The sequence below is a fragment of the Lotus japonicus genome, chromosome 5, assembly GCF_012489685.1.
Source record: "Lotus japonicus ecotype B-129 chromosome 5, LjGifu_v1.2".
NCBI lineage: Eukaryota > Viridiplantae > Streptophyta > Magnoliopsida > Fabales > Fabaceae > Lotus > Lotus japonicus.
Window position 1 is genome coordinate 1,607,586 of NC_080045.1, and position 25,542 is coordinate 1,633,127.

Sequence of the window (25,542 nt, forward strand, 5' to 3'; positions counted from 1 at the left end):
CTTTCCATTTCCTCACGGCTTTTCTGCACAGAGTTCTACATGTGGTTAAATAAAGAGAACATCTAAAAAAACTGTTTAACATTAACTCGGGCATTTTATGTGATGTGCAAATTGAATTAGAAAGAAGAAATCACGACAAATTACCAATTAAATTCCTTGATATTGTAGTCATCACCTGCAATTGAAGAAGCACACAATTTAATAATAGTTAACAAAAAAGCTTCAGATCTAACGGGTGGATTAAAAGGAAAATGGGGATGAAGACATGGCAGGAAATACAAATGATGGAGAGAGACATTGACACTTGCAAATCTACTTAACAGGGGTGGGCTTTCTGAGATTAACAATCTCTGGAGTTTCAGGAACCCCATTAGAATTCGCCCTCCCCATCTTAGCACCCACTTTGGAATCACCAACACAAGACGCCAATCTTCCCCTAATAGCTATCACTCACCAAGACTAATCCTGCACTAAAAAACCTGCATAAGAAATTGAAAAAAGTGTTGATACAAAACCAAGAGTATCAACATATCAGTATCAAACAACATTATATTGTTAGAATACAATCAAAGATCCTTTCAAGATGCAGCCATGACAAATAATGAAGTTTGATTTAAATCAGCAAATTTTTTGGAAAGGAGCACTAACCACGCCATTGTTGATTCAGACTCGATCAAGCCCTTCAAATCTCTGATTAATAGAAGCAACTTTTTATATTGCAGAAGGCATAATTGGAAGCATTACTGGAAAAGTAAAACTTGGGAGGACCCAAAAGCTCCTTGCTACTGTCAAGTTAAAGAGTTTGGTTAAGACCTCACACATAAAATGCCTTCTAGGGGCTGACTTAATAAACTTATGAAGGGTGAAGGAGAAAATATAATTCATTTAGTAGTTTCATAGAAAAATAGCTTACCAATCCTCCTTGTGATGAGATGAATGCTGAGATATGACAAACATCCAATCCTCTAGACTCTAGATGATAAATACCATCGCTTGACTGCAGAAATGTTAGATGATTTCATCAGTTTTAGTTTAAAATTGCAACAGTGAGGGTTTCACACACAAAGAACGCTGTTATAAAATACAGACACGACAACATTAGAAGAAAATCAGGACATGGTACATACAATGATTTGGCGGCTCAACAGAATTCAAAAAATTATTTGGGCCTAAGCGACAACGCTCATGAAAACCCTAAATCTCATTAGCCCTAAACATCATGAAACCGAAGTAAATGAAATTCGTACCTGAGAATGGAAGCTCCTAATCAAATCCTTGAGAAGACGAAATGGGGTCAATTAGGGCTCCTCCAAAACCGCAGACATGGATCTGAAAACAAAAAGCACTAAAAGAAAAGGGGAGGTGTTCAATCAGTATTTACAGAGAAAAAAGAAATAGAATGGACGACAGTCAAAGAAATAGAACATAGAAATCTCACCATTGAGGAATTCAATGTACAGTGATAAGCATTTTCTGTCTACAGTTCAGAGAATCATGTGATGATAAAATAAACCAGTATCTTGAGCATAGAAAGTTGAAATCCAAGTACAATATATATATATTCACTTTGCGTATATTCTCTACCATCAAGAGTAAAAAGAAGTGAGACTTATACAGGTATATTCAGAGCCTTCATTGACAGGTAAGAGTTTATTGATCTGCAATGTTTTATTACAATGCTTTCAATCTGTGCATCTCAATCATATGGAAAAGCCCTACAAGATTAGAACGAAAGAAATCAGAAAGGTTGAGAAAAATGGATTGTTCAACAACAAAAAGGACATTACAGTTCATGGGAAGGTTTCACAATTCACCATCTTCCATCTTCAAGCCCTTTTTTTTCTCTCTCGTTCTGATCTCTGAAAAATAAGAACAAACAGGGTTGAAAGAAGTAAATGACCAAAGATAAATGTGCAAAAGAGAGGAGGAATAAACCCAAATCTGATACAGACAAAACTTGCAAACCTCCAACTCCAAGTAACAGAGTGAAGGTCTCTGGTGAAAAGAATGAACAATATCAATACCAAATAATACATACAAAACCCTCATGATTTATCATATTCGTGTAACAATAACAGCACCAAAAATCAGGATCAATTCAAGAAACATGTTTGCACGGGCCATTGCGACTCTCTCTATCTATTGTTCTGATCTATGAAACAAAAAAATGATTGAAAGAAGAAAATTGTCAAAAGGGAGGAGGAGGAGAAGATCTTACCCATGGATTTTTTGGAAGCACCGTTTATGATCTGGCGCCACCATTAGCAGAGAAGGAAGGTGAGGTGAATGCCGGAACAGGTCGCCGGTGACGGTGAGTTCTGCGTGTTGATCGAAGGGAGTGAAGTCGGAGACAGGGGGAAAACGTCATGGAAAACAACATCCGTTTCTACGAAATGACTCGATTTGTGACTGAAGCGCGTTTTGAAGTGAAATGTCGTCGAAAACATGGGTACAACCAATATATTTGAAATTTGAAATTCAAATCCTTCCCCAACATATGTACCAGCGAGACCCGTAATAGACATTTGAGACAATCTATGGCCAACGCAACAGCGGAATCGGCGAGAAGCTTCTGCGGCTAAGCTGAATAGTTTAAAGGCATCCCAAATAAAAAGGCCTGAGAAATTGACACCTGGAGCAATGCTTAGAGAGTGACAGTTGGATTTTTGTCGTTGTTAAAGGCTTGTGCCTTGTATCTAGTATAGGTACATAGTAGCCAAATGATAATATATGTACATATTGACAATTAGAGATGATGGGCCGGTAAGAAGTCAGCCAATATGTGCGTAAAATTATTATCATATGTTTTTATCGTTCTCAATGGTTAATTTAAGTGGTAAAAATTATGGATATAAGGGTTGGATGAAATTAGTGTAAGTTAGTTTGTAGGCTTAATTGCAGTTTTGATCCCTCATGTATAGCCATTGTGTGATTTGACTCCTTCATGTTTAAAACGAGCAATTTTGATCCCTCAAGTTTTAATTTGTGAAAATTAGGTCATTCCGTTAGAAGGACATCCAATTGCTAAGAGAATATGCTTCTGATCACATATGCCATTGGATGCCATGTAAATAAATAAATAAGTAAAAAATTTAAATTTTAAGATATAAAGAATTATAAGTTTTTATTTAAAGAAGAATTATAAGTTATTTAACTTCAAATCATTAATCTCCATCTGGCCATCTCCGTAAACAAAAAAATATCCCCATTCCGTCAACAACCCACACAGCCCCATCTTCCATGAAAAAATCAAGACCTCCTCCCACCAATAAAGGAAAAAGAAACTCGCACCCACCACAAAGAACCCAGAAATCCTGCAAGGAATCCATAAATCCAGAAATAGGGGAGGGCATAAAAATCCAAAAACCCATAAGTCTTGCTGTGGGAATCCTTGTGCAATTTTTCCTGTTTGGTAATTCACAATTTTATTGAAGGGATTCCCGTATAAAGGGGAAGAAAGAAAAGGGGAAATGTGGAGTATGCAGCAGATCTCCTTCCTTGTCTTCAATTCACTGCCTCTACCTTCAATCTCGGTTTTGAGCCTTCCTCCATTAGATCTAGACCACACCCACCAAGCCACCACCATCGAAACCCAGTTCCCAGAGAAGAAGCGATGAAAGAAAACCAAGAACAAACTACACACACTCAAGCGCAGCTAGTACAACTCAGGGAGAGAATGTTCACTCATCTCAGATCTAAGGAGGAGAAGAAGAAGAAGATAAGAGTGATAGAATATTATGTCATTATGATTTTCCTGTAATTAGGCTTAGATTTATCTGTAATTACTAGCCTAGGTCAACTCTATTGTATCTATATATACAATGTATTTTATCAATGAAAGGCACGCATTGAAATCATATCATTCTCTTACATGGTATCAAGAGCAGCTCAGATCCTTTGACCTAGCTTTCTTCAATTTTTTCCCTTATTCCCTTCTTCAACCTTGAGCCGCCGCTGCCTTCCCCCTGCAGCCGCCGCCTCTCCAGCCGCCGTGCCCGTGCCAGCGTTGCAGGACCTTCCTGCAGCCATCCTTGCCACCGCGCCGCACCGCCGCTCCTGCGCGTGAACTCCCCACCGCGCCTTCTCTCTCTCGCGCGCACACACCCGCGCCGCTTCCGCTCTTCCCCTTCAGCTCACCAGCCAGCCACCAGCACTGCCGTCTGCTCTTTCTGGCCGCCGCTCACTCCACAGCCGCCGCCCACAACCTCTAGAGCAGCCAGCCCCTCTGCAATCACCTTCTCACTTCTCAGACCCGTGTTTCTGCAACCGGGTCTCCTACCCGTGACATAACCCCAAGTCACGTGAACTGCACCCTTCCCGGTTTCCTTTCTCAACCCGGTTCACCTGAACCGGTTTCTGCACCGGTTGAACCTGCTGGTCACCTCTTACCAAAAAAAAAAAAATAAATAAAAAATTGCACTATGTCTTCCACATCCAACAATGACAGCAATGCAACTCCTCCTCCCAAGGTCGATCTTTCGCCGACACCTCAAACTACAAAGCCGGATTTCCATCCCGCCCTCGCTGTTTCAAACATTAGGAATCATATTCCTCTTGTACTTGACATGGAGACTGATCGTTATGGCACATGGGCAGAACTCTTCCGCATTCATGCCCGCTCCCATCGGGTCTTGCATCATATTGTTCCCTCCACAGACAAACCAACCCCAGCAGTCACTGACCCCACCTATGAGCAGTGGGCTACTTTGGATGCCACAGTCCTACAGTGGATCTATTCCACTATTTCTCTTGACTTGCTGTCCACCGTCATGGAACCCAACTCCACAGCTTTGGCTACTTGGGAGCGTCTGGCTGATATCTTCCACGACAATCAGAACGCACGTGCTGTTGCTTTGGAACAGGAATTCTCCGGCGTGCGTATGGATGCTTTCCCGAACGTCACTGCTTACTGTCAACGTCTGAAGACGCTTTCTGACCTGCTTCGGGATGTGGGTGCTCCTGTCAACAACCATCGTCTGGTCTTGCAGCTTATCTCAGGTCTCACTGATGCCTACAAGGGCGTCGCTACATTGATCCGCCAGAGCAATCCACTCCCCACTTTTCATCAGGCTCGCTCCATGCTTACCCTAGAGGAAGCAGGTTTGGCTAAAATGAAGCCCATTGAGCCTCTTGCTGCCTATGTTGCTACTCAGTCGCGTGCCTCTGATGTCTCCTCCCAGAGCTCTGATCGTCGGTCCTCCAACCGCTCTCGTTCCCACAATTCTAAGGGTCGTGGTGGGAATCGCGGTAACAGTGGCGGATCCCGCAGTGGCACCTCTCAGGGCTCCTATCCTCCGATGCCACCGATGCCACAGTACTTCCCGTACCAGCATTGGGGATGGGCCCCACCTCCATGGGCTGTGCCTCCGTGCCCATACCCAACTTCTCAGTGGACTCGTCCCTCTGCTCCTCCACGGCAACCAGGCATTCTGGGCCAGCGTCCTCAGGCTTATGCTGCTTCGGCCTCCCCTGTGCCCACTGACATTGCCACTGCCATGCACACTGTGACGCTTGCTCCTCCAGACAGCACTTGGTACATGGACACTGGAGCATCATCTCATGTAGCGGCTTCCCAAGGTAATCTCACGTCTTATTCTAATTTGAGTCATCTTAATCAGGAACTGTATGTCGGTAGCGGACAGGGTATTCCCATTCAGGGTTCTGGACACACCACCCTAACCACCTCCCAAAAACACAAGCCTTTAACCCTGTCTCATGTCTTGCACACACCACAAATTGTTAAAAACTTGATTTCTGTGCGACAACTTACTACTGATAACAATGTTTCTGTTTGTTTTGACCCATTTGGCTTCTCGGTTAATGATTTTCAGACGGGGATTCCACTCATGAGATGTAACAGCTTTGGCGACCTATACCCAGTCACTCCGTCCTTTCCTTTTGCTGGTCTAGCTCAGAGTCTCTGGCACAGTCGTCTTGGCCATCCCAGTTCTACTGCCTTGCAGTCTCTTCGTAGTAATAAGTTCATTAGTTATGAGCATTTAAATTCTTGCGCAGTTTGTGAGTCTTGTGTGTTTGGCAAGCATGTTAGGTTGCCATTTGTTTCTTCTAATAATGTTACTGTGATGCCTTTTGACATTTTGCACAGTGACTTATGGACTTCGCCTGTTTTATCTTCCGCCGGTCATCGGTATTATGTCTTATTCTTGGATGATTTCACAGATTTCTTGTGGACGTTTCCTTTAAGTAATAAATCTCAAGTTTTTGAAATGTTCACCTCTCTGTCGAATCAAATCCGCACGCATTTTTCTCATTCTGTAAAATGTCTTCAATGTGACAATGGGCGAGAATTTGACAATAAATCTTTTCATGATTATTGTGTTGCTCATGGTCTTATTTTTCGCTTCTCCTGCCCGCATACATCATCTCAAAATGGTAAGGCGGAGCGCAAAATACGCACCATTAACAACCTGATTCGTACTCTTCTCGCTCATGCGTCTGTTCCTCCGTCTTTTTGGCATCATGCCCTTCAAATGGCTACCTATCTCCTTAATATCATTCCTCGGAAATCTCTGTCTCATCTCTCTCCTACTCAACTTCTGTATCGTCGTGACCCGTCTTACACACATCTGCGAGTTTTTGGTTGTCTTTGTTACCCCTTAGTTCCTTCCACTACCATTAACAAATTACAACCCCGCTCCTCCCCGTGTGTCTTCCTAGGGTACCCACTTCATCACAGAGGTTATAAGTGTTTTGATTTGTCGCACAGAAAAATCATTATCTCCCGACATGTCATCTTTGATGAGACTCAGTTTCCCTTTGCCACCATGCCTACCTCTCCTCCCTCCACATATGACTGCTTCTCCGATACTATACATCCCTCTTTTCTTCACCAATGGACTCATCCATCCACCTTACCTGCGCCTAGCCCTACTCCTGCAGTCCCTTCTCCCGTGACCACACCCCCACCCCATACGCCATCTTCCTCCTCTTCTGACTCCCTACCATCCTCTCCGTCACCACCCTTGCCGACTCTACCTGTACCCCCTATCCGTACCATGGCCACTCGCAGCATGCGAGGTATCTACAAACCCAGAAAGCTCTTCAACCTTTTTGTCACCATTGATGATCCCACCATCTCACCTCTTCCCAAAAACCCGAAGCTAGCTCTGTCAGACCCAAATTGGAAATCCGCCATGCAGTCTGAATTTGATGCTTTAATTAGAAATAATACTTGGGATTTGGTACCTCGTCCTCGTGATGTTAATATCATTCGCTGCATGTGGATTTTTCGTCATAAGACGAAAGCTAATGGTTGTTTTGAGCGTTATAAAGCTCGTCTTGTAGGTGATGGCAGGTCACAGATTGTAGGTGTTGATTGTGATGAGACTTTCAGTCCTGTGGTGAAACCAGCGACCATTCGCACAGTTCTCACCATTGCCCTCTCCAGGTCTTGGCCCATTCACCAACTAGATGTTCAGAATGCCTTCCTCCATGGTGATCTACATGAGACAGTTTATATGCATCAGCCATTGGGTTTTCGTGACCGTACTCATCCTGATTATGTGTGTCGCCTGCGGAAATCTCTTTATGGGTTGAAGCAAGCGCCTCGCGCTTGGTACCAGCGTTTTGCAGATTATGTCTCCACCATTGGGTTTCAGCATAGCACCTCTGATCACTCTCTTTTCGTCTACAGACGCGGCTCTGACATGGCTTACCTCCTGCTTTATGTTGATGACATCATACTCATCAGCTCTTCTCATGACCTTCGCAAATCTATCATGGCTCTTCTTGCCTCTGAGTTTGCTATGAAGGATCTGGGACCGTTGAGTTATTTCTTGGGCATTGCTGTCACCAGACATGCAGGTGGACTTTTTCTCAGTCAGAGTACATATGCACGTGACATTATTGCTCGGGCCGGTATGACCTCGTGCAATCCTTCTGCCACTCCAGTTGACACCAAGCAGAAACTCAGTACTTCTGCTGGTACTCCGTGTGATGACCCTACTTTATATCGGAGTCTTGCTGGGGCTTTACAGTATCTCACATTTACCCGTCCTGACATCTCTTATGCTGTTCAGCAGGTGTGCCTTCACATGCATGCCCCCCGCACCGAGCATATGCTTGCACTGAAGCGCATCCTGCGTTATGTTCAGGGCACCTTACAGTTTGGCTTGCATCTCTATCCTTCTCCTATCGAGAAGCTTATTTCATACACCGATGCAGATTGGGGTGGATGTCCCGACACTCGTCGGTCTACTTCTGGCTACTGTGTGTTTCTCGGCGACAAGCTCATTTCCTGGTCGTCCAAGAGACAACCCACGCTTTCTCGATCTAGTGCTGAGGCTGAGTACCGAGGCGTCGCTAATGTGGTTTCTGAATCATGTTGGCTACGCAACTTGCTTTTAGAGCTTCACATTCCTCATTCTCAGGCTACTTTGGTCTATTGTGATAATGTTAGTGCCATCTACCTATCCGGCAATCCTGTCCAGCATCAGCGCACTAAACACATTGAGATGGACATTCACTTTGTTCGCGAGAAGGTCGCCCGTGGTCAGGCACGTATCCTTCATGTTCCTTCTCGTCACCAGATTGCAGACATCTTCACCAAAGGCCTTCCTCGGGTTCTATTTGATGACTTTCGCTCCAGTCTCAGCGTCAGTGAACCTCCCGCTTCGACTGCGGGGGTGTGATAGAATATTATGTCATTATGATTTTCCTGTAATTAGGCTTAGATTTATCTGTAATTACTAGCCTAGGTCAACTCTATTGTATCTATATATACAATGTATTTTATCAATGAAAGGCACGCATTGAAATCATATCATTCTCTTACAAAGAGGTTGAGAAGGGAGTGGATGTGATGCAGTCGTGGGAGTGATTGTGTTGGTTTGGGGTTGGCTATGGTGAAGTGAATAATGAGATTGCAGTTAGATCAGATTAGGGGAACATCATGAATTTGATTTGAGATTTTTTTAAGTTATATTCAGTTGTGATTTAATTTTAATTTGGTTGTTGAATTAAAATTTTTATTTCTTTTTTTTATTTACTTATGTGTCATAATAGGTGGTATAAGTAGTAAAATGGTGCAAAGAAAGGTCAAGTGGTGTAAATAGCAGTGCCACATAAGCAAGTTTCGTTTAATTTTGGACGACAATTTAACGGAGGGACCCGATTTTGCACAAATTGAAACATGAGGGAGTAAATTTGCTTGTTTTAAACATTGGGGATGCAAATTGCACGTAGATGAAAGATTAGGGGGCAAATGTGCAATTTAAACCTAGTTTATAACTTAGACTATAAACATGAGAATCAAATTTAGTTCATGTAGTAGGCAGGTATTACTGCTCAAAGTTGTGACTAGCTTATATATGCAACCTGAGTGACAACAAGCGATCCAGGGAAATTGAACATGTGGTCCTCGTATTAATTTCAACAATGATATATACACGAGTTCAAAAAAACCAATGATATATACACACCTCATTTTTTAAACATTTTATTTCTACCTATTTTTGTTTCTACCTCTCTCCTTTTATTATCTATCACATCTCATACTTTCTCTCTCTTATTTTTTCTTTTTTTCCTATCTCTCACCTCATTCCACCTCTTTTTGAGGTGTGTAAGTAACATTTTTCTATTAATTTAATGCAACTTCTTTGCTTTCATGTGTCGTTTTCCTTTAATTTACTTTCCAAATTCTTTTTTACTTCTATTTTCCCCTTAAATTCTTCAAAGTTCTTCAAGTTTAGACCAATTTGTGTGAAATTTTTCTTATCACTTGTTTTAATCTGAATTGGCACTTAGAATTTTTCCTAAAGAACTAAAAATGATTTGAATCCAATCCTAATTTGCTCGTGAATTCATTTAATTACCCAAACTAGCCACTTAATTAAACAATAATAATAATAAAAACATTATAATTACCTAAGAATGTAATAAATAATTAAAATTACTCAATCATCAGGGCCGGCCTTGGGTTTGTGCAGGCAGACCCACAACCCAGGACCTCAAAAAAGAAGGAGCCCCAAAAAAAAATTCTCATTAAATTTTTCCAAAAAAAAAATTTAGTAGTTGCATTTAAGATCAGTTATGTACTTATGTATTGAAGGTGTTCACAATTAATAAGAGAAGCATTCAGATACAAGTAAATTGATATTTATTGGTTACTAATATTTTTTACTCATGCGTTGCACGAGGCCTTCTATTTTATTTTGTATTTTGTTTTTTTTATGATTTTTTTAAAATTATTTATTTGTATGAAAAGGTGAAAAAATATTTTTTTTATAAATAGGTTTTTTTGTCGAAGTGTTAATTTATGTTTTTTTTTGTCGTAGATTTTTTATGAGTATTTACTTTTTAATTTGTGTTGTTTGTCCTTGTTTATCTAATTGATACTTTTGATTTATTCTTTTGATATAACAATTTTATTGTACTTTACAGATAGAAATAGGATTTGTTTGTAAGATCTTATTTAATGTTAAGTTTTTCTTTTTGAGGTTTATAACGCATACTAAATAAATAATAATAAATTTATTTAAAATAATTTGAAGTTAACATTATAAGTCCATATTATATTATCACTATAAACCTTGATTTCTTCAGACATGATCGATTACATCAAAATGATGCCAACTATATTAAATTGTACAAAATCATATTTTGCAGTAGGAGTAGTGTCACTTGTAACCTCTTCAGTTTTTGAGATGCTCATTCAAGTAATCTTATATTTGTGCTTTGTGACTCTATATTTTATAGCAGATCTTGAACCATAAAATGTTGAATCGCATAAACTTGTCATACATAAAGTGTGTCACTAAACTGTAGCATTTGAAAAACTACAATTTTAAAAATTCACTTAATTATGGTAACAATAAATAGTTTGGTTTAGGTACCATGAAAGTGGGAAAAACAAAGAAATTTAATACATTTTCAACGATTAAGAGCAGTTCAATACTATTAACAATTTGAGATTTTTTGAAATCTCTTGTTTTCCACCCATAAAGTACACAAACTGTTTGAGTCATCCTACAAAATAAAAATTTGAGAAAATTAAAAGGAAAATAATTTTTTAGGTGTTTCAACTTGACATGATGAAATCAAGTTGAAGATCATCATGAAATAAAAACCATGTTAGAACACACGTAAACATTATAGGCTAGTCCATCAATAGTTAGTCGTTGGATATATGTACCTTAAAAAATGTCTTGAAGCGTGAGCCTTTGAAAAGAAAAAGGCAAATACCTCAACAAAGCTTATGTAAAATGCATATGTTAAATGAGTATTGACACTTATTACTTTATATAGTTGTAGAAAAAAGGGTTAGAGATAGTCTTTTTTTCTTATGGTAAGATCTTATTTAGTATTAAGCATAAATTTTTGAATTTCATAATTCATATAAAATAAATAATAATAAATTTTTAATTTTTAAGTAATTTTCAATTAATAGTAGAATTTATTTTCTAAAAAAATTAATAGTAGAAGTCTATAAAATGACATTGATGAATGAAATTCAAGAGGAAGAGATAAAAGTTTTTTTTATCGAGTGACTTTTAACTTTCAAGATTTATTATTAATATTAATTATTAGTTGATTAATACTTCAACATACTTAAACTAATAATATGTGTCTTATGAAATTCATAACTTATATCATATTTAATATTAATTTTGACCTATGGCATTCCATAACTCATATAAATTAAATAATAATAAATTTATTTAACATAATTTTGAGCTTAATAGTAGCCAGTTATATACTTACAGTGATGGAGAAAATTCAAGAGGAATATCAAATAGTTGAGATTAAAAGTCTGCTGAATTTCGAACGGTTCTTAAAAATCACACATGAAATAATATGTATAAATACTTAAAAGCTCATAGATAAAAATAAATATATGAAACATTGTTTATTGATAGACTATTTTACCCTCGAGGTTGCTAAACTTCTCCTCTATATTATATATAAATATAAATATAAATAAATAAATATAAATAACTTTTCGAATTTCATAACTCATATGAAATAAATAAAATGATATAAATTGAGTTAAACTTAAGGTAGACGATGAAGATGACAACACCACATCATGTTGTAAAATAAAATAAAGGTGACTCTCATTTAGTCGATTAAGTTCATAATGAAACAATAAAGATTACGAAAAATGCAAGAAACTTACATGATTTCAAGATGTAACATTGGAAGAATGGAAAACAACATTGAAAAAACCTGAAAGAAAAAACAAATTGAAACTAAATCAATGAAATGTAAAAGGAGAGAAAAAGCTTCGTTGTACCACATTAGAAGAAAAGATTGTCATTTGGTCAACTAAGTTCATAATAAATTAATCAAAATTAAAAAAAAAGCAAGAAACTTACAACATTGGTTGAAGATTAAATTGTCAAAAAAAATGGAAGCAAACATCATAAAATTGTTCAAGAAAAATAATGAAACACAATTAGAGAAATAACCAAGAAGATGACTTTAACGGTTTATGCAAAAAAAATATTTTTGAAACGAAATAGAAGTTATGAACATATCATAATAATATTGATAATCAATAGCAAAGAACAAAAACATGCATAAATTACAAAAGTAAAATAAAATGCGTAACTTTCATCTATTGAATAAGTGATAACAAAATGCATATTGCGAATAAAGACTAAATCTTACAGGAGTGGAGGATGAAGAATGAGAAAAAATAAGACCGTTTGGGAAGAACCATAGCATGAGAATAAAATCTGCAGAAGAAATGATGGCGAAATCAGAACAAATAAATCAAAAGGGATAAATAAGGCGAAGAAAAAAGGGCACTTACCGGATGGAAGATGATGATGAAGTAAAACTCAATGCCTGAGAATGAAAAGTGATTAAGAAGAAGTGACAGGTGGAGAGGAAAAAGATGCAAAAGAAAATTTTCTAACCTGATGGAAGATATTCTTGTGCTGAAATGATGCTGTTAGAGAATCCAAATTAGACAGATTTCCTGCACATGAACGGAGATGTTGAATATCAAAATGAGAGAGATGAAAATAAGTTGAAAGATGAATGGAAAGATGTTTTATACATGAGAGAAGAAGGAAGAGACTCTTGGTGATTTTGTAACCATAATCCATGATCATGAGTTACAAAAGCAACAAATAAAACGACCAAGAATATGAAAATGTTGTACAAAAAATTTCATAAGAAAAGGATCAATGGTTAGGATTAGAAGAAATGAATGGTCAAGATTGATTTCATATTGAATTACTCACAAATTTACCTATTTGACCATGGAAAGTTTTCCACGCATATGCATTAAAATGTTAAATTACAATTTTACCCTCAAGGTTGCAAAAACTCTCCCTTTATATAGTTTATAGATAGATAGATAGATAGATAGATAGATAAGAGCTTAATTAGCATTGGAATGTGGAAGGTTTCCTTGTGTTCTTCTACCTAATTCACTAGATAAGTGGATATTAATGTGGAACCAATATTTTGTGGATAATATTGACTAGAATATGACATTTTGTTTATGTTAGTCACATATTTTTGAAGTTGTTGATGTTATTTACAATTTAAATAGATAATGTTCTTTAAAAAAAATTTATTAGGAGTCCATTTTTATTATTTACGCAGGGCCTCTAAAATGTCTGGGCCGGCCATGTCAATCATGCATGATATCTATCAATTCCCTCTCTTCTACTCATGTCTCTTTAGGTGTGTGATATAGAATTCAGAGATATGGATGTAATGTTTTCCTTAATCCAAACACATTATTATTAGGTGCCCAAACAGGACTTTGAATATGCTATAGGTCATTTTGCTTATAATGTGTTCTGTTTCATGTTCGGTACCTGCCAAATCATCATTTTAAGACGCCGAAATCAGAATAAAAAAATGTTGATGTTGTTCCATTTGTTTTGTTTTGTTGTTCTCTCGTCGTTTAGTAACTCACTATTTCTAATATAAACTAAATTTATAAAAAAATGCAAATTAAATGTTCTTTAATCCATACGTATTTGAAAAATATATTGATTGAATTATTAAATTCAAATAGACAAAAAGAGGAAGGAACAAGATGCTGGTAGAAATAGAGTATACAAAATTTGTTGGGTAAGAAATTCAATATATTTTTTTCAAAGGAAAGAAAGAATAAAAAAGATGCTTCCTCGTGGCGGCTGTTGTGTTGCTTTGAAATCGGCAGGTGGAACAAGACTACAAGAGCTGACGAGCATCCTTGAACAAAAATAAATAAATGTAAAACAACAAACGAAACATAAATATGAGCGTTTTGTTTGGATGGATTTGTTTGGGGTTGATCAATGGTCAGTTTGTGCTTACAAGGGCACATGGCCTGAGAGAAGTCTAAATAGCTATATATTGTTATGGTTCTATGTGGTTAAGTAAACATGTCTCGTTCTTCCTTTCTACCTCTTTATTCTCTGTCGATGGGGCCTAGTTTAGCAAGAGTAAAGAGTTTTGGTGTTAAGGTGAGAGTAGGAAACCCTCTCTTGAACAAATCAAGTCTCCCTTAACAAGAAGAATAATGTTAAGCGAGAGTAATCCGTAAGGTTAAGAATAGTAAAAATATTGATTGATTCTCGCTTAGCACCTGAAATTCTTGCTAAGCGAGAATGCTTTTCTTAATCCTGAAGAAAGCCTCTTGCTGAGTAGTTAGTACGATGACTAGTGCTAACCGTGGCTCTCATGTTTTGAAAGATCTTTTCCATAAACAAAAGGACTTATAAGTATAAGTCATGAATAAGTTCATAAACAATGAGTAATATTGTTTGACATCCCTTCACGCAGTGACGGACCTACCACAGGGCTTGGTAGGTCCAATGCCCTGGCTCAAAGTAAAAAAAATATAAATTTCTTTGGACTAGGTAGGTTTTTTGGTCCAAAAAAATATTAGAGAAAAGACAAATTTATAAGGAAATGCAAAGTTTAGGAACTTAATCATAAAATTTGCCTAGACTTTCTAAAATTTCTAGTTCCGCCACTACCTTCACGGATTACACCATTCTTTGTAATTGTTTCAAACCAATTTTGTTGTTGTCAACGCATGCATGCTACTTTGTCCACGATGACAGATCAATCATGTATGGTCTAGATCATCGATCGCCACAACATACATATTAATTAGAGGAGATTTTTACATTTTTGTTATAGTCACTTTATTCATGGTACCGTTGCTTCTGTTTTCCACATGCTGCACAAAAAGGCCAAGCCAAAGTAAACGACGAAGGGTAAAAGAACGACACATGTCTGGTCTAGATTTTTAAACAAACGCTAAGATATTCCATTTCCATGCTCTAAAACTTTTACTATCTAGAGGTTATGGGTTGTCCATGCATTGCAGATGGAAATTAACATAATGATCCCTTAGACTATGATAATTTAATAAATGCCGGTCGTAATGGTTAAAAGTTGAGTTTAAATCTTTAGATCAAAAGTTTGATTTGACATTTATCATATCCAAGTCAAATATAGTTACCCCAATAGGTGATACTTGTGACTTAAAAAAAGTCTATGGATGCATAATTATATAGATGTTAATTTTTTAATTTTAAAGCATGCACTCATCAAATTAAGTGCTTGTTAATTATTGATTCTAAAATTGAACTTAATTATGAGGAAAAATTCATGAGTAACTTCGAGTTTCTAAAGTTAATTTCGATCATTTTGATATATAGTGCTTCCTCTTTTAAACAACATTTAAGGATAGGTATAACAACATTGTAGATGGTGTAGTACAATGTAGCTTTACAAAAAAGCTCCACACAGTGGTCCATGTATTGGAGTGGCTTTAGTAATTGTATGAATTTAGAACCATGAAGACTATGAGTGGTGAGATGGTGCACTTTCACAAAGTGCCATAGAAAGTGTGCCTGATCAATTAATGTCAATTGTTGGGTTGTGTTTGTGTTTTGGCAATAAGAACAGTAGAAGGAAGGGTTGAGGTCATGTCCACATACTTGTTCAGTGCCCTGCCTTTAATTTGCAGCTGCAAACTCTTGGACTTGACACTGCAAACGCACGTTTTCAAGGATCACATGCGACTCTCCCTATAAATGTCTCTCTCTAGACCTAACCTACCTTAACCTTGTTCTCTTTAATTACCTCCTCTGATTCTGGCCTTTTCATGAGCTCAATCAAATTAATTGCATTTTACAACTATGGTTTTGTTCACCTTCTAATTAATCCTAATACCAAGTGTTCTTCCGAAATTGAGAAAGATAACTTTTTCCAAGTAGATTAACTGATTAAGTGAAATAAAAAAAACTATATATATAGTTAATGTGAGACTTCTAACACACATTCGGGTTATGTGAGTGAAATAAACTCTATGTCATATCTCTAGCTAATTAATGTGAGACTTCTAACACACTCTCGGGTTATGTGAGTGAAATAAACTCTATGTCATATCTCTAGCTAATGTGAGACTTCTAACACACTCCCTCATACCCAGAACTTAACATCTGAAGCGTGAAATTTGCAAGACTGGACCACTGTAGGGTTGCACAAATATGGTAGGTCTCCACCAACAAACGAATTTATGATAGACTCTGATACCATATTAGAATTTGGGGCCTAACTCAAACGAAAAGCTAGGTCAAGAGTTGATGGTTGTTCTAACATTATAAGGCTATTCATGTCATATCTTTAGTCAATGTAGGAATTCTAATCCAAATTCTCACGATAGCCCGACTCGGAGGATGGGCTTAAATATTACAAGCCGACCTATTAGACAAAAGCCCAGGACTTGCGCGACTTTGTTCCTACCAAGCTATCTCTATGATAGCCCAACCCAAATGATGAGTTTAATTATTGCAAGTCCACGAAGCAAAATGGTTAGGGCTTGGAGAGATGTGTACTTGTCGAGCTTTCGTCTGCATAGCCTAGTAGCTTAACTATTATAAGTCCACTAAGCATAGTGTTTAGAACCCTAGGGGCTTTGTACCTACTGGGCTATCGCGTACGACAGTTTGACCCAAATGATGAGTTATGGTCGAGCTAATGAGATATTATGAGTTAATTAGGGAAACCCTAAACACCCAAATTAGGTCAACTATTCATGACACATTCAATAATATTGCGTAAATAAGGAATTTACAAAATAATTACTAATAACCCGAAAGACAAATCTAAGGCCTGTAAGGGGGAAATAAACATAAGCAGCTATCGCTAATCCTAGGAGTGCTTGTCACCGAGTCTGATCTAATGGAGTTTGAAGAGAACAATAGTATTCAATGATTTAATCATCAAGATAAAATAATTTAATAAAATATTTCTACAAGTGAAACTATTTAACATTTTAAAATTATTGTAGAAATATTCTAAAGCTAGATTTTCTTTAGTATACGACAAATATTTTTAAAAAAGTAAAAGTAATTAAAAACAATTATTTTTGTCAAAACCTTTTCTTTTTTGTCAAAACCTGAATAGGAGGCTATTGTCAAATTCGTTTTCTTTTTGGCCCACCACAGGTGCTGTTTTGGGATAACTAACACTTCAAAATTTGTTGATTTCTCAGACAAAGCCCAATGAGGTATCACTCTGATCCATGGTTCCCCGTTATCCCAGGTTTCTAAGCATCACGGACAAGAAAGAAAGGCCATTTTGGTTGGTGTGTAAACAGCTGGGTTACCACTCCAAAAGAAAAGTGTTACATTCAGGATACTGATAAACTGATCAAATTTTTAATGAGAATCGAAAAAGTTAAATGGAAAAGCAAAACCCTAAAATAAATTAAAATTTGAAAAGAATATAAAGGTTGAGTCCACTTTTAGTTCTAGTTTTGAAAATTTATTTAATCCAAATTTAATTGAATTTTACTCATACATTTAATTTCAAAAAAAAAATTCTTAAAAAAATGTACATTGTATAATTTTAAGCATGAATGCATGAAAGTTTTATAAAATTGTGGAAGTTGCTTGTTTTTAGTGAAGGAATAAAGAGACATCTACTATTTTTCTTCAAAATTGGTGAAACCTTAAAAGGAAATCAGTGGTCTCTTCTAGCTATAGAATTGAGCAGGAACTTTTATTGACCAAGTGTTGAATTCGAATGCATGTGACATAAACAGGGAAAAGAATCCCATGTGCTGTAGACCAATATTCCTTGAAAGATATTGTCTTGCAAAGGCACGCGCACTGTCCGAACAAACATCAATTTATGAAGGAAAAACTTAGCACGCTTAGTATGAGTTAAGATGTATCACTGAAAACTTCTTCATCATGTTGAAATTTGATGTGTGTTTCTCTCTTTTTTCATATGTATATGTATAAGTATAACCATAAAAAAGTCGAACCTTTGAATACTATTTAACTTTACAATCTCATGTAATATGACAGGATCCTAATAAATTCTTTTCTAGCTAATTATATTATCAAGTTAGTTGTTATATAGGTAGGAATATAACTAGCAACTTAGGGTAATAAGTTTCATACTTAGTTTAGTTGGAAACATGGAGCACAAGTGAAATTTGAAAAAAAAAAACGCATCTTTACTTATCAGAACTTAAACTTCGGCTAAAACAGAGTACATCTAATATACTACTCATCCCCCTTGGAGATCAAACCTTCTCTTTTTCTTCTATTGGGCGTGGCACGCCTCTTCCTGTACGAGAAACAATTCACATTTTTCTATATATTGTGTATCACTTTTAAAACAAAGAGTTTACTATTTCCTTTAAATTGAAACATGGGTTATGGCCCAGCAAAAACTTTTTTTTTCCTTTTAAAATCAGCGTAGGCTCCACTTATGAAGGATCCACTTGCCCAATCTTTCACTCATTCTTTAAATAGGGCCAAATTTTATCCTATTGACTATTATGTTTTAAGTCTCAAGCTTCTTCATCAGGGATATGCCCATAACAATCCTATATATTATCACTTGTATGAACATTTTTAAACTCAAACAACTTGGAGTTCAATACATCACGTACCCAATGATACTGAACATCAATCTGGTTGAATCTCACATGGAAGGTGCAATTCTTACAAAGGTAGATGTACTTTAGTTTTCACACAATAGAACATATATCATAGGTGTTTGAGTAAAACCAAACTCTGAAGAAAATTCTTCATCCATATGTATCAACTCCTTACAAGTTTCTACTGCGGCAATAAATTTTATCTATGTGGTACATAGAGGTGTACACTTCTACAATCTTTGCTGTCAACTACCTTGTAAAAGTAATCTAGGAATCCGAAGTAGATTTGGAAGATCAGTCATCTTCCCTTATGTCGGAATCTGTAAATTCAATAATTGCAGGTTCTTTACCGCTTAAACTAAGTTTCAAATTCATGAATCGTCACAAATATCTCATAAATAAACTTTACTGAAGTTGGGGGAGACAGGGAAGCTCATGGGCGGAGGAGCAAAACACATAGAGATATCGATGCCACGTCTTAACCCAAAACCTTAAGGCATAGGTTTATGAGTCACACCTCTTATAAAGTCTTCTCCTCATCCATACGTAACCAATGTAGAACTTCAACTCACACTTAAATTCTCAACAATCTCTACCTCAAGTGCGATTCACTACCACATTATCATGGCCCCCCTCAGCAGAAGCTTATGCACCCTTGTACCACCGTTGGCTGCGTAAACGAAACCCGCCGCCTAGCCACACTGCTAGGAAGACTTTCGACACAAGGAGCCGTTATCATAGTCCCTCGAACCATCGGCTCTAATACCACTTGTTAGGGGAGAAAGGGGAGCCCATGGGTCGATGGGCAAGACATCAAGAGATATCGACGCCAGATCTTAACCCAAACTTTAAGGCATTAGGTTTATGCGTCACATCTCTTATAAAGTCTTCTCCTCATCTACATTTAACCAACGTGTAACTTCAACTCACACTTAAATTCTCAACAACCGCATATTCTAATGCTCTTTAATTTACATGGATTAGAGAGAAAGCAACGGATTGTACTCACTGCACGAGCTATATCAAGTATTGTACATATCATAACACACCAAATGCACAAGTATAAAGAATATCCTCTACCAATCTAAATATAACCTTAATTCACACTTATGAAATATGCTTGTGGAAGATTTTAACCGGTGTTGACTCATGTCATATAATATAATTGATGTAGTCCCTTGTAAAGTTATTAAATGCACTTCTATAGTTCTATAGAAAAATCACTTTCTAGAAATATTCATCGATTATCCTAGTTACTGATGTAGACCTTGTCGTCTGGAAATTGGAATGCTGATTTGGATCGCCACACCTTTTCAGGCTTCTTACAACAGAAAGCTTTCCTGAACCGTTGGATTTTCGCCATCTAGCTATCTTTTTATATACCTCACCTGTTTTAAACATGTGACAAGGTTCTCCACTTTCACTACCTATCAATGTTTCTCAATAGTTCTAGTACTCTATGTTGAATTTCTCTAGTATACCAGAAAACAAGTACTGTGCGAATAGGTGAAACTGTTCTTTTTTCTTTTCATATCTTAAGCCGAGTGCTTAGGTTTATAGACTTGCTCATATATACAGAAGCTATCATGATTGTGACACCAATACCTTATTTTTGTCAAAGGATTCGAATGAACGCCGTACTTGGAACATGCATGGTGCAGATATCCTTTATTCATTTGAAAGGAAAAAGTAAATTAACATCAATCAACCAACACATCAAGTTAATTTTTAGGAGTATATGACTTCTCCTTTAATTTGCTATTTCCTTATCTTATTCTTAAAATATATTATAAAGTTTTATCATATTTATTTTAAGTTTTATTATTTATGAAGTTCTCTATCTGTTCTAAACATGGAACAAAACTAAATAAAATAAAATTTTGTGACGGACATATATACCGTCATTGTTTATTAACAAAATGTCACAAATTAGTGATGGATATCTCCGGATACAATTTTAGATTTTTATGTCAGAAAATTATCATCAATGATGGATAATTATTCATCACAAATTCCTTACCAACTATTAATTTCATCGCATTGATTAGCAATGAAACTTTCTGTTATTATGTCTTGAAAAGTTTTTTTTTTTGTCAATAAAAAAGAATTTAATGAATATGTATTGTCAGTGTAAAATACATTCAATTGAATTCCGACAAATAAGTAAATATGTTTTAATTTTAATTATAATTAAAAATGAATGTAACTCTCTCCTATGTGCGTCAAATATTGATTGGATGTCAATATAAAACTATTTTACACTAACGGTACATATCCATTAAACTCAATAAAAAATACTTCTACATTTATAATTTCTTCTCAGTTCTTTTTTAGAGAGATTTCTCTCCACCATGGATTATGGACCACTAATTAAAGAGGGTTATCAAAGCCCATTAAATCGGTCCATCACTATCAATGCTTTTTCGTTGTGACAATACTAAGCTGAAACTAAGTGACTAATACAAAGCCATAAGGCGATTGTGAGGATGTACCTATCCTTGAAATGAGTTCTTCAAAAATTAGATCTCGTCCGTAGAATGGTGCATGGCTTGGTTGGTCGAGATATCGGATTTTTAATTTGTTTGCTTTCCGAGCCAAGGGGTGGTCAAAGCCCAAGCTCTGTTGAATTTCTTGGTCGAGTTACCAAACCAAACCCCTTGAAAGAGGAGGTTCATACGACGTGGATATATACTATTTGTTGATGACTCGTCAAACACAAAAGGGAGCAAAGCGAATCTGATTTTGAAGGGGCCGAACGAGATAGTGATTGAATGATCTCTAATATTTGAATTTTATGCCAATAATAATCAGTCCTAATACAAGACCTTGATTGCAAGTTTGAAATTGTCCTTGGAGATGGATATAAAGCTGCTGCAATTGGTGGTAAAGAGTGATTATCAACTTGTGACCAACCATGTAAAATGAGATTATCAAGCCAAAGATGGTCAACTGGCAAAATATATGGACAAAGTTTATGGTCTGATGATGACTAGTTTGCAAAGATAGAAGTGGAGCATGTTCGTAGCGAAATTATGTGGGGTAGTTTCGTCACTTTAGGGTTTTGTTTTGTACGTGTTAGTTCTTAGTCAGTCTCTTTTCTCTTCTGTATTGGGTTGAAGTACCCCTTGTGCTTCTATACAATATAATTCCTATTGCCTATCAAAAAAAAATGTTCGTAGGGAAATGGGCATTAGGGCTGATCTACCATCAAAATTGGCAAGTATAAAAAGACTAGAGAATCATAAATCATTCATCCATGAATCCTTAGCTCGACCGAGTGTTGAATTCATGGAAGTCAATTTCACATAGCAGAAGAGTGAATTGGGGGATGAAATTTGAAAAATTGGAACTGAAACATCTATCTCCTACCCTCAAATATGCTTATCTTGAGGAGGGAGAGATACATCCTGCAATCTTAAGTATTTTTCTTTCTCCTTTAGAGGAAAAGAAATTGTTAAGAGTTTTGAAAGAGTATAAATATGCTTTAGATTGGACTATAAGTGACATAAAGGGAATTAGTTCCACAATTTGCTTGCATAAAATTCGGATGGAAAATGAATACAAACCTATATATTCATCATAAAATTCTTGCCGAGCCAAGCAACTGAGAAGGGAGTCGAGCTACTTCGTCATTCTTGCAGAGAAATGATATCCAAGAGGATTCACAAATCCCTTATCTTCTAGAGATTGGTCCTTTTAGCAAAACTCATAATTCTCGGTAACCTTCATGATGAAGTACAAATGAAATTGAAAAAAAGGTAAATTTTGTGGTACTTGAATTTTTTGGGGTGTGGTACCTGGATTAGATAATTTAATAGATTATTATAATATTATTTAAGGTAAATACTACATTTTTAGATTTTACTTCATTTGTCAATTGACTTTATCTCATCAAATTTATTTTTTAATGAAAAATGAACGAGGGGTGAAAACGAATAATGGTGTTGGAAATGCGCGTAAAATAATCATGGTTAATGCATGAACAAAGCTCAGAAAACACAACTCGTATATCTCATGTCCCTAAGAATTGAACACTGCATTACTATGATATAACAAAATCAAAATTTTAATCGATACATGAGTCTTTATTATTGAACCAACTCATTTTGGGTACCACACTCTAATTAAGCTTAAAGTACCACAACAAGCACATTGAAAAAAATATGGAAATGTCCTTTTATTTAAAATAGAATTTAATGGAAATGTATCGTCGGTGTAAACATTTTTTACACAGACATCCAATGATAGGTTGCCAAATCAGAAAATAAGATTTTAATTTTATTAAAATAAAAAAGAACATAAATGCTTTTGAATACCTGACACTCAATTATTGGATGTATGTGTAAAACATTTTTACACCGACAGACGACAGTACACAACCATTAAACTCTTTAAAATATGGATAAAGATAATTGAATCATATTGTGGAATTTATATATTTATTGAAAAATACATGTTACTAATCATATGATTATCTAATTAATCAATTAATTCATGCATTATTTGAAATGTTGAATCAGCCCATGGGGTGATATGATTTAAAAATAAAAACTTTTAGTATCAAAATTTTAATGATACTTATTTTTTTAATGCTCCGTGACAGCCTAATCCAGTGATATTGATTGTTGTAATATTATAGTAATTAAGCAATAAAAGAGGTACTCCAACAATGAGTTATGAGTTGTAGCACCAATTTGAGGAATGCAAACGTCATAATCAGGTCAAAGGATCATCAATTTGGTATGTAATCATTTTATATGTTTGGAAATCCTTTTAAGTCAGAACCAATTATAAAAAAAATTATTTGTGTGTAGTTTCGAAGTATTACAATTGATTTTGGTAAAATAAATTTTAACAAAAAAGTTGATATATACATGCTTCTAAAGAAATGATTATTGATTGACAGTCATATACCTGAAATAACCCATTAAAAGCACAATAAAAAAATTACAGATTGAGAAGAAACAAAGAGCTATATTGAGAGATGAGATGTTTGTATACCCTTGCAAAAATCAAAGTGAATGGTTGGGGCTTGGGACAAGCCAGAAGAATATCAGGTGAAAAAATAAGAGCAAGTGAGGGAGAGAGAGAAAGAGACTTATTTGTTCTCCTTTCACATGGGTTGAGGTCATTATAACTCCCACAAACTGCTACCCAGCTGATTGTAACGTCCACTCAAACAAAGAACCATATATATAATATAAACTTCGAGGCACCGAATGAAGTGTCATATTCAACTATACACTCACTTTTTTCTTTCTCGTAACTATCATCTAGTATTTTCAGCTTCAAATATTATTATTTATTTTTAAACAACATGATTAAATACAATTTAAATCTCTATAATTACAGTTTATATTATTCAAATAGCTAGCAGTGAAATTTCAAATCTCAAACTTCTCTACAGTTTCATTTCATTTCTCATGAAGAATAATAATGACTTAAAAAAATACATACATATACATACATAGTTTACAGAAATTGTTGCCCCGAGTCGAGTCAGAGACTCGTAACTCAGCTCGAAAATAATCATCAACTCACCGCCTCCGCTCCGATCCGAACCCGGGACGACTCGGTGGACGATGCATATACTCTGCCACCCTCTTGCCATCTCCGATCAGCTCAGCATTGTGACAATGGTCACATCAATCTCAAAAACACAAATCGCAAAGTTCTCACTTGCTTCCCAAAATTACTCAACTCGGTCAAGTAAACTCACCCGAGTCACCATAAAGCCCAACTCGCTCTGCCCCCTTTGAGGCAAAAATTTCCAACATTTTACCCGGGTTGGTTAGAATCAAAGCGGCTAAACGAACAGAACCAGGTCGAACCATCCGGTCCGGAAGCTGCAAGCTACCAGATGGTTTTATCAGTGAGTAGCGGTCGAGACTCTGGCCAGAAATCAAGGTTGTTCATGAATCCCACGTGGCAGTACCGCTGAAAATCCTCAACATCAAAGTTGATGAACCGGTTCGATTTGTCTGAGTCAGACCGGGAAATGAACCGGAGGATCTCTTGGAAGAGGGTTTCATCGCAGGGGATTGTTAACGGACCGGAGTTGGAGAAGCCGTACTCTTCCTCAGCTTGGACCAGAAGCTTCTTGAAGACAGGGTGGTTCAGGTGTGTCGCGCGCACCACAAATCGGGTGTAGCTTGCGCCCACGCAAACTGCCACGTGTCCTGCAGGCACATCGGATGGCGCGGCGCGGGTGGCGGAGGACATGCGGGCTTTGTTGCGCCACCGCCGTAGCATCTGGCGGAGCCGGACAATGTGGCGGATCTTGCTGCATTTCGATGACATTTTTTGTTTTGTTGTGTTTGTGTTGTTTTGCACTAGAGAGAGATTGACGAGAGAAGAAGTGAGAGTTGGAGGGGCTTTCAAGTGTGGTGGAGGGTGTGAATTTATAGGGGAAGGTTAGGGAAATGCCCTTGGGGTTTGGAGATAATTACCAACGACTGTCTGCGGTTTTTAAAGCATATTAATGGAAGGTGGGTAGTAACCAAGTAGTGATTTGCTGACTATAACAAGATCCATGTTGCATGACCTATAACTCTATAACTTAGAGCAACTTTAATACTCATGGTTAATAACTTTATATAACATCTTGAAAGAGTTTAATTTTGATGCACCATCAGTTTTACATTAAAATCTATTTATTTCAT

General features: G+C 36.5%; 1 protein-coding gene across 1 annotated transcript; it reads right to left on the reverse strand.

Annotated features, from left to right (window-relative positions):
* Positions 1-24,262: 24,262 nt before the first annotated feature.
* On the reverse strand, positions 24,263-25,247 carry LOC130718191 (protein SMALL AUXIN UP-REGULATED RNA 12). Its single transcript, XM_057568706.1, has one exon. It carries the CDS (start codon positions 25,178-25,180, stop codon positions 24,734-24,736), a length of 447 nt encoding a protein of 148 aa, XP_057424689.1. The 5' UTR covers positions 25,181-25,247; the 3' UTR covers positions 24,263-24,733.
* Between the last annotated feature and the right edge of the window lie 295 nt (positions 25,248-25,542).